Genomic DNA, 15,321 nt, shown 5'->3' on the forward strand with positions numbered 1-15,321 from the left:
ATATATGCTTATAATCATAGTTTTACAATATTTAATATAAATTAAAAATTATATTACTAATTTATAAAATTATAAATTATTTTTAATTTTTATCTATAAATAATTGCAAATGACATAAATAATAAATTAATTATAGTCACATAATGCAATTCTATTTCTATAATTACCTAATTACTTATATAAGTAATAAATTATTTTAATTATTTTTACAATTTATCTCACTGCAAACTCCATCAACACAACTAAGCCATAATTTATTCATAATAATAACTGCTATATAGCTTTACACAAAGTTTAGAATTCATGGTATACCTTCAAAGTAATTCAACAATTCAATTACTTAATTTAAAACTAATATTCCAAATGTACTAAAAACTGTTCAAAGCCCTTTGACTCAATTATTACACCTCTAGAGATTAGATCTTAATAAAATAACCAGAATACACACATAGGCAACGAAAAAACATTCATATCAACAATATTATTAAAGTAAAACACTGGTAACATAAATATGAAAAGAACAGGGAAATTTTTATGTTTTTAGTACAGTCTATAATGTTAATCCCTACCTTTTTTTTTTTTTTAATATGTCTTTATTGATTTCAGGGAGAGGGAGATAAAAATATCAATGATTAGAGAGACAGTGATAGGCTACGCTCACTGCTGGGGATCGAGCCCGCAACCCAGGCAATGTGACCTGACCAGGAATTGAACCACGATCTCCTAGATTATAGGGCAATGCTCAACCACTGAGCAACGCCGGCCAGTCCAGGATATTATTTCTTTTTTAAGATTTTTAAAATTCATTTTTAGAGAGGGAGGAAGGGGGAGAGAGAAAAAGAAACATCAATCTGCTGCCTCCTGCACAACCCCCAGGTTTATGCCCTGCCAGGTTCAAGCTGGCAACATTTCAGTGCACAGGACAACACCCAACCAACCAACTGAGCCACATGGGCCATGGCAAACAGGAAAACTATTAAATGAATTCCATTTATATAATGAAAAATTACAAAGCCAATAAAAATATGACCTCAAGATCTAGTTACAAAAAAAAAAAGGCATATGTGACAAAAAACAGACATTAAATGAAAAACAGACACTATAAGAGAATAACCTCAAATTGATATTTATAAAAAGAGAACTAAATGGAAAAAAATACATTTAAATGTTAATGTTGGTTGTCTGTAAGTGATGAATACTTTCCCATACAACTTCCAAATTTTTTATAAGCATGTATTATTTTTACAATCAAGATAAAACTATTACTTAAAAATAGATTTATAATACTGATATTCACAAAGATTATCAGAATCAATAGAATATTCCAAACCTTCATCATTTAGTTTAAATAATGATAAAGATATAAACATTTTATTCAGAAAAAGACCAGTCTACGTTCTGATACATATTACTACTTACAAATTATTTGTTTCCCTCTCTACCTTCTCCTCCCCCAAACCTGAATCAGACCAAATCTCTAGATCTAACTACCAGTTGACAGGAAATACAGGGGACAAACAAACATGTTAATTAACAGAAGTAGAACATAATCAGAAAAATCCAGAATGTGAAACATTCTATAAGACAAACAACCCGGTTTCTTCAACCCAAAAAACCCCCCCAAAACTGCAAAGAAATAAAAATGAAAACGTTGAAACCTGTAACTTAAATAGGTGTAAGAGCCCGGCCAGTGTGGCCTAGTGGTTAAGCATCAACCTATGATCCAGGAGATCGAGGTTCGATTCCCAGTCAGGGCACATTCCCAGACTGCAGGCTTGATCCCCAGTAGGAGGCGTGCAGAAGGCAGCTGATCAATAACTCTCTCATCATTGATGTTTCTATCTCTCTCTCTCCCTCTCCCTTCCTCTCTCTGAAATCAATAAAGACATATTTTTAAAAAATTAAAATAAACTAAAAAAAAAAATAGGTGTAAGAAGCATGTCAACTAAATGCAATGTCTAAACCTTGTTTGTTTCCTGATTCAATGGAATAATTGTAAAAAAAAGATTTGAGATATTCAGGGACATCTGAACATTGAATAGCTAACTAATATTAAAGAATCGTTAAGATTGTTTAGGTTCACCCAGATGGGCGTGGCTCAGCGGTTGAGCATGGACCTAGGATCCAGGAGATTGGGGTTCGATTCCCAGTCAGGGCACATGCCTGGGTTGTGGGATAGGCAGCCGATCAATGACTCTCTCATCATTGATGTTTCTCTCTCTCTCTCTCTCCCTCCTTTCCTCTCTCTGAAATCAATAAAGGTATGTTAAAAAAAAAAAAAAAAAGATTGTTTAGGTTCGATAATGGTATCGTGACCATGTTTAAAAAGAGACTCTTTATCTGTCCTGGCAGATGTGCTCAGAGATTAGAGCATAGGCCCACGCACCAAAGGGTAAAAGGTTCAATTCCCAGTCAAGAGTACATCCTGGGTTGCAGGTGTGATCTGAGTGCAGGAGGCAACCAATCAGTGTCTCTTGCACACCAATGTTTCTCTCTCTCTCCCCCCCTCCACTCCTCATCCCTTCTTCCCTTCTACTCTCTTTAAAAATCAATGGAAAAAATATCCTCTGGTGAGGATTAACAACAACAAAGAATCCTCATCATTTAGAGTTATACATTAAAACATGTAGGATTGATTAAGGGAACGTAAAGTACAGCACAGGGAATATGGTCAATAATAATAACTATGTATGGTGCCAGGTGGGTATGAGACTTATCACAGTGAATCACTTCATAAGTTACATAAATGTCTAACCACTATACTGTACACCTGAAACTAATATAATATGAAATGTCAATTATAATTGAAAAAAAATGTTAAGTAAAAGAAATTAAAATTTAATAAAAAATATGTAGGGTTGAATGATGACATTATAAATAAATGATAAAAAGTTAAAATCATTATTATAAAAAACTGCCTACTTTGGTTACAAAGTAGCACATTATTGTATAATCCCATTTCTGTAAAATTATTTATAAACATATATGACAGGACTTCTGTTAAATTTAACTTTTTCTTTTATATCTTTCTATGGTCTGTTTGCTTTTTTCAAATAATGATCATGTGGAGGAAACTGAGATCCTATAAATTTATAATAGCTCACATTTTTTAAAATAAAATTATTTCAGAACAACAAAAAAATGATCATGAATACAGGGTGGGCCAAAAGTAGGTTTATAGTTGTATGTGAAACAGTTTATTCTTGTATTATTATTTATTAATTATCCTATTATTTTTCCATAAGAACAACTGTAAACCTACTTTTGTCCCATCCTGCATTTTAATAATCAGAGTAAGAGTGGGATTTTTGGGGGCAGGGAGGTAGGGTGCAGAGTTTGTTTGCTTCTCCAAGACACTTGCTTAATCTGAAAAGTTTTAGACAGATACTAGCCAAACTACTACATTTATTTTTTAAAATTGGCTCCATTCTGTATCTAAAGCACCATAATAATAGACATAAGAAACAGGCTTTTTACAATGTATTCCATGAATCCCAGAAAGACAGAACTAGGCAAGACGGATGAAGGAAGGCAAGTCAATGACAATAACCTACCTTGAAGTGAGTGCACAAATGACCTTGCTCCACTGCTCCACCACTGCCGGGTGGTGCCTCCAGTTAGCCACCATCTCCTTGGCTGTTTTCCAATATGGAGGTGTTGGGAAGCACCGAGTACAAGCTAGTAACCAAACCTCAAAGAGAACTCCAATCAACTTCTCTGCTAGATTTTCAGCAATGCCACCTTACCAACAAAAAAACAACAACATATCTTTGGTATACTTATTTTTAAAGCAGAATCTTCAATTCACTGATTTGGGAGGACTGGTCAAAAAATTAAAATAACTGCAATGTTAGGTTTTGACTTTCAAACCACCATTTAATAATTAGGACAAGAAATGATTCTTAGGAGCTCCTAAGAAGGAAATCATGTATACATCAACCAATAGTCACTTCGAAAGTTTTCAAGTTGCCCTGCTCAGTTCTTATCAAGGATCTTAATCTTCTAACAAGTGGAAAGCAGAGTACAGAGGGGAGAGAGGGAAGGATGAGTACCTATCATGAGTGGCCTCCCAAAATCCTCACATTAACTGTACAGGATAGGTATTTATAACACCTATTACCAATTAACTCAATTTGAAGATGAGAAAACTTAGGTTCAGGAAATTTAAATAACTTGCCCAAATTCACACTGCCAGTAAGTAAAGAAAGCAGGTCTTTCTACTTTCAAACTTAGTTATAAATTGCTTCAGGTGTTTGAAAGTCCCCCTTCCAGGGCCAGGGAGACAAAGAAGGAAGCAAAAGGACTACTGCTGGGCAGGACAAGCCTCAACCATGAAAGCATAGTTGTTCCTCTGCTGAGAGTTCTGGAACTAGGGAAAACAGCAGTGGTCTGTACTCTGCAGAGTTCTAGAAGGCAAACTTGGGACTAGAAGGAAAAGTTATAAAGAGGTGTATTTCAAATGAGCAAAAACATAGTTTCAACAATAACAAGCCTCAGAAGGGGATAAACTGCCTGCCTTGTGTTGCTGAAATCCCAGGCTTGGGGAGTGTGTAGCAGAGAGACAATGAATCAATGACTGGTCAGCTATCGTCAATACCAAACAGGGTATTCCTATTATGGGGTCCCTTTCAACACAAAAATTCCATAAATGCCTTTTAGATATTTTCCTGGACACTGCATCTGTGTGAGAGGACAAGCACACTCACATGTATATTAGGTGAGTAAGTAACAGGGAACATGGATCTAGAATGTCAACTTACAATCTGTACACACTGTGCTATAATATACAAAGCAGGGCTTCTAAGATACAGTCTAAAGTCTCATAAAATTGGAGGCTTTTTAATGGCTAGGTAACAAATAGAATACCATCGTACTTCCAAACAGGACACTTTAAGACTATAGGTTTCATCTGCTGAAGAAAATATCTTCTATAGCTATCAAGTTTTCAAAATCTACTTTGGTAACTACTTTGTAACCAGGTACATTACATATAGGCTCTAATTTAGTTTGTTGTTTCTTATACAGGCTCTATCCTAATATACCAAACAAGCTACTGTTCCTATCATCAAAAATGCATTAATTTTTAAAAATGCATTAACTCATCCTACCTTCACTGAAGGTAAAATAACTTCATATCATGTCTTTGAGGGTTTCCATTCTAAGAATTGTTAATCTTGGTTTGTCAACTATCATGCCAAAATTTAAATCCCCAATGAGTCTACTACCCATTGAATTTACAAGGAAACTATTTGAAGCTCAGAAATAAATTAGGAAAAATAAAATAAACAAACCTTGAACAGTTGGAGGGGCTAGAAGTATGTCATTAATCTGCAGAAGAAACAACAATAAGACTTCCCAGGTTTCTCGGGCCATGATGGATGACTCACGGGCCAGTTTCTGAATGGCTCTCAGGACCTGTAAGCACAGTCGGATCTGACTGGAGCCCTGTTCCTGTCTGAAGAAGACACAGAGATATCACTGACAAGCCTTGAGAAGAGACAGCAACAGCGTAAGGACAGGCAACTTATGGATGCAACAAGCAATGATCCAGTAACAGTCCCTAAGAGCATCAGCAGGCGTAAGAACTAGGCACAAACTCTTCAAAGTTACTTCTTCCCTGTCACACAGTTTTGCACTCTGGGATCTCAACTTACACTCCTATGAGAGCTTGAAAGCTTCTGGGGTGAGAAGGGAATACTAGAAATGTAAGTTTCACCTCTAAATTTTCTGTGTACAATACGCTTGGCACATAACAGAAGGTATGCGATAGTTTTCTGCTGAATGAGTGAGTGAATGAATACCCACAACTACTCCTGCTGCACACACTGAAGCAGAAAGGCCTTTGGATTCTTTTTAAAAATTTTTAAATGCACATTCACATGAATTCTGCATGGGATTTCTGTAGTGCTCACAGTCTCTTTGAAGCTAATGTTACTAGCAAAGAGCTTACAGACCCAATGGGATATCATTAACAGGTCCCTAAAACTCATGAGGTATGCAGGCAATTACCTCAGAGATGAGCACCTGCGACTGCTATTCAAATACAAAAAGGCATCTTGCCTAGCTGGTGTTGCTCAGTGGTTGAGCGTCAGCCCATGAACCAAGAGGTCACCGATTCGATTCCCGATCAGGGCACATGCCTGGGTTGTGGGCTCAATCCCCAGTACGAGGAGTGCAGGAGGCAGCTGACTGATGTTTCTCTCTCAATTATGTTGCTCTCTCCCTCTCCCTTCCTCTTTCTGAAATCAATAACATTTAAAAAAAAAAGAATATCATGTTTTTTTAAAGTCCAGTATATTTGAGCAATATATCAAAATCCTAATCCTTTTTTAATTTTTTTTTTATTTTATTTTTGTTTAAAATATTACAGATGTCCCTTTTTCTCCCCAATGACCCGTTCCACCCCATCCCATCCCTCTCCCCAACCCCTCTCCCCACCATTGTCCGCGTCCTTGGGTTGTGTATATATGCATATAAATTCTTTAGTTATTCTCTCCCCCTCCACCCACTGGCCCTCCTCCATCCCTCTGACATTCATCAGTCTCATCTATGCTTCCATGTCATTGAATCTATTCTGTTCATCAGTTTATTTTGTTCTTTAGATTCCACGTATAAGCGAGATCATGTGATGTTTGTCTTTCTCTGCCTGGCTTATTTCACTTAGCATAATTTTCTCTAGGTCCATCCATACTGTCCCAAAGGGTACAAAATCCTTCTTTATAGCTGCGTAGTATTCCATGGTGTAAATGTCCCACAGCTTTTTTATCCACTCATCTACTGATGGGCACTTGGGCTGTTTCCAGATCTTAGCTATTGTAAACTGTGCTGCTATGAACATCAGGGTACATATATTCTTTCTGATTAATGTTTCAGGATTCTTAGGATACATTCCTAGGAGTGGAATCACTGGGTCAAAAGGCAGCTCCATTTCTAATTTTTTGAGGAACCTCCATACTGTTTTCCATAGTGGTTGCGCCAGTCTGCATTTCCACCAGCAGTGTAGTAGGGTTCTCCTTTCTCCACACCCTTGCCAGCACATGTCATTTGTTGATTTGTTGATGGTAGCCATTCTGATAGATGTGAAGTGATACCTCATTGTGGTTTTAATTTGCATCTCTCTAATGATAAGCGACGTTGAGAATTTTCTCATGTGTCTCTTGGCCATCCGTATGTCCTCTTTCGAGAAGTGTCTATTCAAGTCCTTTGCCCATTTCTTAATTGGGTTGTTTGTCTTCCTCTTGCTGAGTAATATGAATTCTTTGTACACTTTGGAAATTAGCCCCTTATCAGATACATCCTTGGCAAATATGTTTCCTAATCCTTTTTAAAAGGTGGTTCACTTTTTTCTCAATTATGAAAAAAACCCTCAAGATAATCTTCTGGCCTACCTACTACAAATTTGCCCATAATAAAGTCAAGTCTGCTTACTTCAATGTCTTCATTCTCTCTTAGGAAAGATTCATTTTAAGATAGAAGGCTTAGTTGCTTTTAGCTTAAGTGGAAACAAAAATTATTCCTAAATATGTCTTTCTGAGTGGAAGGGAAAGGGGTCACAGTATTTTAATATACAATAGCTATTAAATTTAGAAGCCAATGCCTTTAAAATGGACACACTCTTAAACATTATATAAGCCCACTTCTCCTAACATTCACATTAATATCTCTTTAATTGAACAAGTAATGAAAGTTAACTCTTTAAAGGACTAACAATGAAATGAGCTCCTATAATATAAAACAGTAACATTTATGAATATTTTACTATGATCTTAATAAAAGGTCAGATAGATAAGTATAGCTTACCTTGGTACAAAAAGATTTTGCAGGTGTTTCAGTATACTTTGAACATATAGATTAGGCTCTTTAATAACTGGCAATGGAATAGACTCTTTCGGCAACACTAAAGCCATAATCCAGTCTGTATATACATCAACACAATATTTTACAGTTTCTCCATCCAATGGAAGGGTCAATCCATAGCAAATTACTTCCATGGTCCATTTTACCTAAAGAAAATATACTTACAGAATTATCACACATCCCTCTCTATATCTCAGTAGACTGATTTAAAATGTTAACCTCTTTTACTGCCAAAAAAACCTCTCAATTGACAATATAGTCATCTCAATACATATATCAGATTAATTCTAGAGAATGCACTTTCCATGTATAAGACATACTTAGACATTTCCTAAGCAAAATATTTAAGAAAAAAATAAACTACTTATTTCTAAATATTAAGCCGATATTGGCATTTACCCTTTAGACATTATTATTGTGTGCTCTGTGAAATAAAAAGTAAGTACAAGACGTCTTGATTTTATACAGAGATTGGAGGCAAAGAAATAGAAAATTTTTGATACTTTTCTCCGATTTATTATATAAGGAGAGATGTATCATTTAGGAAATCATGCACACAAATTCAATCACATTCCACTTCCAGATTATGCAACATTAACAACAGGAAGGAAAATGAACTGCACAACTCTTTTTCTTGTGACTATTTTCTCTGCCAAAGAAAATAATATTTAAAATGCAAAGGTAAGAACAAACACAAATGAGAAGGGACTGAAGCTGGGTAAGATTTTAACAAGGCACTTGGCAGCACTAAATGAGTTCCAGCCTCCTGGCTCATAAGAATCACATCCTAGAGGCTGAACGAACTTACCTGAGACTGCTGAACCATTGCCTGCAGTCATAAAGAATAAATAAGGTATGATGAGAAAAAGAAAACAGCCCAATTTGCAAAAGAATATGAAACTACATTCCAGATACTATAGAATGAAAAGTTTAAGTGAATTCCAGACAAAACTGGGACAAAGTACTAAGCAGATGATCAGTGAGCACATATAAAAGGGAAGCATAATCACTGGGAGCTAGCCTGCTCAAAAAAACAAGTCATGCCAGATAAGCTTCATTCCTTTATAAACAGGGTTACCATGAAGGCAGTTGACAATTTTATAATCTTGGCAGTTTATGAAGCACTTTCATAAATATCTAACCATCAAAATAATCCTGTGTCAGGGGGCAAATTATCCTCACTTTATAGAGATAAGAAAACTGAAGCTTAGTAAGACTAAGCAATTTGGCCCAAATCACTGGTTTGGAAATGCTAGAGCTAAAATGCTAGAGCTGAAACCTGCTCTTACAACTAGGAATCTGAAGCTGTTCTCACCATGCCATTAACAGCCTTCTCGGACAAAGGGAAATCTAGGCTTTAGCAAGAAATTCAATGAGATGCAGGATGTCCTGTGGACAAGATGTAGACCTATGGACCAGAGGAAGGTAGAATGGTCAGATTTATAACTGGTTGAAACACCAGATGACAGAGTACCACTGGATTAATGTACCAAAATCATTTTGGAAGAAGGTGCCCAATGGCATGCCAAGATTTTTAACTTAGGAAAAAAGAGAAAAACAGATTATATGCTGACCATTAGTAAATATCACAAAGCTAAAAAGCACAGCTAACTTGTTAAGACAGAAATTTAGGATTCAAAAAGACTTCCAAGGCATAAAACTAATGTTGAACCAAGATAAATACACATATTAAAATTTTTAAGCTCAAAAACTACAAAGGCAAGAGTAAAAATAAAAAAGAAATACAAAAAGGCTAATGGTAGAAAATATATAACAGCGATATAACAATATAATGTAATATAATATATAAAATAGCAATAGCTCTAGCTGGGTGACTCAGTTGGCTGGAGCGTTGTCCCATACACCAAAAGGTTGTGGGTTCAATTCCCAGTCAGGGCACATACCTAGGTTACGGGTTCGATCCCTGGTTGGGGCACATATGGGAGGCAACAGATCTATTTTTCTCTCTTACATTGATGTCTCTCTCTCTCTCTCTTTCCCCCTTCCTCTCTCTCTAAAATCAATAAACATATCCTTGGGTGAGGATAAGAAAAAGCAATAAATATTAAAGAAGTCAGCACAGTGAAGGTGTGACAAATGGGAAGGAGACAGGATTTAGCTGCATAAGAGAAAGAATTTTAATAGAGGTTGCAAGTCCCTAATTATCAAATGAAAGACAAAGGAGAAGATATAGTTTAACTGTATAATTCTAGAGGACCCTAGACACAAGAACTATTCTCTCATATCCTTTTGAGGGTTGGAAAGGAGAATAAACAAGGGCTGCACCACAGCACCTCTATCTACTCATGTGCCATCTCTTCCCAGGACAAGGCAGCAAGGGATTATAAATACACCAAGGGGATAGTGCATCATGACAAGTGCTGGCCCTCAGAGTAAGTCTGTGCTAGGGCACTCTGGAGAGAGGAAAATGCTACTCCCATAGAAATGAAGACCTTCTAAACACATCTCTGAATATAAATCTGAAGACTGAGCCTTGGGTTTCGGAGAAAAGGGCCTGACACTCCAGTCTGTCTTGGGCACATAGCTCAAATGGAGAACTGAGTCTGACTAGCAGGAAGTCTCAGCAGCACAATAATGCAACCTATTTCTTATAACTGCCACAAACCTTGAGCCTCCAACCCACTACCCAAATAAGGTCAAAATAGAGAAGTCACATTGCACTGGGCAGAAATCCATTAAAAATGTTAAATAAATTCTTCATTTATAAAGTCGTTTTTATATAGTAGAATGAAATGAAGAAACTTACTTCTTTGTCAGTTTTTAACAAACTCTCACTACCAGCCACTGAAGGAGTAATTAATGCCTGCCCAAGAGGATGGACCACTGCATTTGCCACCTCTCGCCCAACGCTCTCTGGATAGCTGTGCAGAACACTGGTGTGACCCTGATCATTCTGAATCACCAAATGCAGGGACCTCCACTCAGAGTACATCGTGCCGCTAAAGGACTATCCAAATGGCACCTGAAAAGACAAAACAGAATTATGTGTCAAATTATACTGTTGCAAATTAATAAAAAGAAGTACAGATTTACCCTACATGGCAAGATAAAGAAGCTGAAAATATTGCCTCAAGATGACTGAGGATAAAACACATCTAAATGAGTTGAGAAATGTCCTAAAATAGCCTCATGGTGAGATCAGGTAGGCAGGCAATCCCTGAGAAGCAGCTAGCTGTCTGAACACCTCCCCAAAGAGCCCTCAGAACAGATAGCCATTGTGCAAGGGGATAAAATGATCAGATTTGGTACACTTATAGCATGAGGGAATCCTCCTCACTCTATGTTCAGGATAGAAAAGGGTAGAAGAAAGGAGTACTTTAAGTAGGAAAGGGAGATAAAGAAAAGAGTTTACTCAAAGACCCAGATTTTTCAGTCAATCATTTCCAGGTACTGATTATATAATGGAAACATATCCCTGCAATTTCCCACCAATGTCCTCAAATCAGACACAATATTCTTTGAGAATATTTCATTCCCTGCAGCAGTGGCACACAAACTTTCAGTAATGGAATACCTAGAAGTCACAGTGGCCTTCAGAAAACATATTAAGAGCTCCCACTTACTGAGCATTTACTACATACTACTCATATAATCATCAGAAACAACTCCATGAATATTAAGTAATATTATCTCTACTTCACAGATGAAAAAATTGAGACATGGAGAGGTTTGCTTCTTACCTGAGGCTTCAGAGCTATAACATGATAAAGCTGGGTTTTGAACCACATCTGCTGGGTTCCAGGGACCATGCTCGTAACCATGGCACGTACTGTCTCTCCCTATCCTATACATTCTCCACGGCATGTACTGCTTCTTCCTTCTCCCTAGGCTATAAATTCTCCATGAAATGATGTTTAAGTCTATCATACAAATGAGAAATTTCAGCCACAGAAAACATATCTGTATAAATGCAATGTAAGTATTACAATAATAAATACCATATATTCAAGAAGAGAATCAAAGATGGTTAGCCCTTCCCAATTCATTTCTGTTAACTTCCACTTTCTACTTGCTCTGAAATGTTTGCCCAGCAAGCAGTGTTTAAACAAAATACATAGGTACACTTAATCTTTAAAAAGTTCTATCCCTTAAGCTAATTCTTCTTCAAACTGGAAGAGACTAGCATTGTTTAATTTTACCTTAGAAAACCTCATTCCAGCTCATCAAGGATCAGTGTTTTTCAAGATATGGTATTTGAGAATCATGGGCCAACAGAATGAAGATCAAACTTCTTAACATAAAAGTCAAAGTCATTTACAAACTGGTCTCAAACTACCTTTCTTTCTTCTTTCCATACATACAGAGGAACCCATCATCTTATCTTCCCTTCCCACAGTTTTATTCAATCTCAGCTTCTTTTGGAATCTAATGGACTCTGGGCTCATTCAGTGACCCTATAAGGTCTAATGTCCTCCTCCTTTGGACTAAGAGGCCCTGAAATGGGAAGGCAGGAGGGATGGGCCAGCACTGAACAAGGTATCTATAAGCTGAAGAAGGATTGATGTGACTTTAAAACTGCCTCAGTTTCCTCAGAATTTAAAAGGAATTCCCCCCAAAATATCGTGGTGCCCCTCCCCACACCTTAAAATAAGCACTCTCAAAAATGGAAGCAGAGCCCTGGCCAGTGTGGCTCAGTTGGTTGAGCGTCGTCCCATGCACCAAGAGGTCGCCTGTTCGATTCCCAGTTAGGGCACTATCCCTAGTGGGAGGGGCCGTGTCGGAGGCAGCCAATGGATGTTTCTCTCTCCTCCCCTTCCTATCTCTCTAAAGATCAATTAAAAAAAATTTTTTTTTATGGAAGGGGAAAAAGGGAAGCTCTGATATGCTAGAGAACCATCCCCATCAGATGATACCTTATTCCACACCACACATTTTTTTCCTCACCATTTTAAAAAATTTATACAGACACCCCCCCACACACACACACACATAGTATACATACAGTATAAAATATATACTCACACACTATACAGGCAGTTTTTCACCTTTTCATTTTTTGTTTGGCTTCATTCACCCAAATAATTCACTTCCCTGGACAGATAACCTATCTTAATAACCTAACATTTCCTCCTATATTTTGCTCTACTCTAACTTAATCTTACTAAAGTAATTTATATATATGCGTAACTAGGGTTTGCATATTTTTCTATATATTGTTTTTTTCCATTCAACAGTACCTCGTGAATATCCTTTCAATTAATAAGCTTCTTTTTAATGGCTGTGTAACATTCCTGCCATGGACATAAAATAATTTATTTAACCAGTCTTCTAATATGGGTACATTTACTGCATTCCCCCCAACCCCTTTTTTGTCACCAGAAAAATACTGATGCAATAAACATACTTGTTCATATATCTTAAGCAATGGCCTTTTAATTTCTATGGAACAAGTTCCCATGCAGGAAACTGATGGATCAAAGGATACTCGTATTTTTAAAGTAAATATGTGTTATCAGATTGCTTCTCAAAAAAGCTCTAACAACTCCATTTACATTACAAATGGATGGGAGCCCTTTCCTCCTCTCACCACCAACCTCCTACCAGGAATCAGATTGACTGATTTGTCAATTTGATAGGTATGAAGTGAAATTTCATTGTTAGCCAAATATTTACCTTTACTTTACAACTTCTAGTTTTGAGTCTGACTTAGGTGGTTTCTCCCTCCCATCCTCTTTATCAGCATTTTTCAAATTGTGGGTCATGAAATAAATGTAATGGGTAATATTTTAGTTTTTAATTATATGAAACCAGATACATAATAATAGTAAAGGTAAGCAACATTCTGTGAAACTTGCTTCATTTTTTTCTACATATGCACATATTCTGGGTCACAATGTAAAATACACTTACTATATGGGTCAAGGTGTAAAAGTTTGAAAACATAACCTTAAAGTGTATATGTAGTCTACTAGATTTCCTTCTATAAGAGGTGTGGAAAAGGTCCAATTTTATTTTCTTCTAAATAGTTGTGCCAGCATCATCTATTAAAAATAGATCTTTTTCCGGTGAACTGAAATATCAGTTGTCATATTAAATTCTCATTTATATAGCAATCTGTTTATGACTCTGTTCTATTCAACCATTTGACTATTCCTATGCTAATGCCATAATGATTTAAATTCAGTGGCTTCAGAAAAGTTCTTATTATCTATAAAGGAAGACCCCTCCACATTCACTATTATTTTTAAAAATTTTATTGGCTATCCTGAGGCATTTATTCTTCTATATAAAATTTAAGATGGTCTTACCCAATTACAAAAAAAACCCCACAGTTGCTAGAATTCTAATTGAAATTGCTTAGTCTGCTTTCCCAGACCCATCTACTACCACTTTCCTCCCCTCCCACCCCCCGACAAGTTATGGCCACAAAGAATTACTGGTGATTCCTCAAACCTAACAAGCTTTTCATACTCAATATTACTACTCCCACTACTCCCATTGAGTGAGCTGCCATTCCCCACTTTGAGCCATCTTATGAAGTACTCATTCTTTAAGGCACAGTTCAAATGTCCTCTCTTTGGTAAAACTTTTCGTGACTCCTCATAGCATCCCCCCCCCCAGCTCTGAGTGCCTATAAGAAGCTGTCCACATCAAGCTTCACATTAGCTTATTCATTAGCTGTGTAAAGATGTCTTCACAAGTGTATCAACCTTTTTTGAGTGAAAACCTCATTTCCTGAATCTTCGCGTGGTCTTTGGCACAAAGTGGATACTGAATAAATGTTCCAGAATGTAAAGGTTTATCCCTGGGAAAAAGGAGTATGTTAGGTGTTTCCCTTTATTCCACTGAAGTATGTCCAAAATTCTGCATGCCATAAACAAATATAAATTGAAAAATATGCATTTGCTTTAAGCTATTATAAAAAATTTTTTTAAAGTAGTTGATTTCCAAATATTTAAGGAATATTTAACATCCATTCCAGACAACACATTATTGGAAGAAAAAAATGTTTTAAGGAAAAAGAAGAGACAGCTAGTTCTCAAACTCCATGTAGGGGCTCTGGTATAAAATGCATATTCCAAGGCCCTTACCCTGGAAACCTCAATTCTATAGATCTGGGCTGGGGCCTGGGAATCTGCCCTTTAAGAAACAGCTATTACCTTTCCCAATTCTGAAGACAGAGTATCATTTTTTTAAAAAAACACTAGGAAGTAACAATCAAAACAAGTTTAATAGCTTTTAAATTCTTCTTTAAAGTTTCTTAAAGTTTTTAAATGTAAGAAATTTAAATTCTTTAAATACATTAATGTTTAAATGATTAAACATAAGAAAATGAAATAAATGCTTTCAAGAAAATTGTAAAGTAGAAAGGTAGAGTAAGGATACAATTAAAAAGTTGAACTAAAATATTAAAATGTATGAACAGAAAACCTAGATGCTAAATTTTAACAAAATATGCATACAAGACAAAAAATATTAAGACAAAGATGTGCATGGGAATTA

The 15,321-nt window shown here is 36.3% G+C and overlaps 1 protein-coding gene across 3 annotated transcripts in view; it reads right to left on the bottom strand.

Moving 5' to 3' along the window:
* RALGAPB (Ral GTPase activating protein non-catalytic subunit beta) overlaps nt 1–15,321 on the bottom strand; it is a 79,306-nt gene that overhangs the window by 55,113 nt on the left and 8,872 nt on the right. For all 3 annotated transcript variants that reach the window (XM_081149990.1, XM_081149991.1, XM_081149992.1), the window contains exons 2-5: nt 10,625–10,840; nt 7,801–8,003; nt 5,292–5,455; nt 3,555–3,741 (exon numbers count right to left, since the gene is read on the bottom strand). In XM_081149990.1, coding sequence (XP_081006116.1) covers nt 3,555–3,741; nt 5,292–5,455; nt 7,801–8,003; nt 10,625–10,810 — 740 coding nt within the window. In that variant the 5' untranslated portion in view covers nt 10,811–10,840. The remainder of the gene's footprint in view (nt 1–3,554; nt 3,742–5,291; nt 5,456–7,800; nt 8,004–10,624; nt 10,841–15,321) is intronic.

Source organism: Miniopterus schreibersii, assembly GCF_964146895.1.
Source record: "Miniopterus schreibersii genome assembly, chromosome: 10".
NCBI classification, from domain to species: domain Eukaryota; kingdom Metazoa; phylum Chordata; class Mammalia; order Chiroptera; family Miniopteridae; genus Miniopterus; species Miniopterus schreibersii.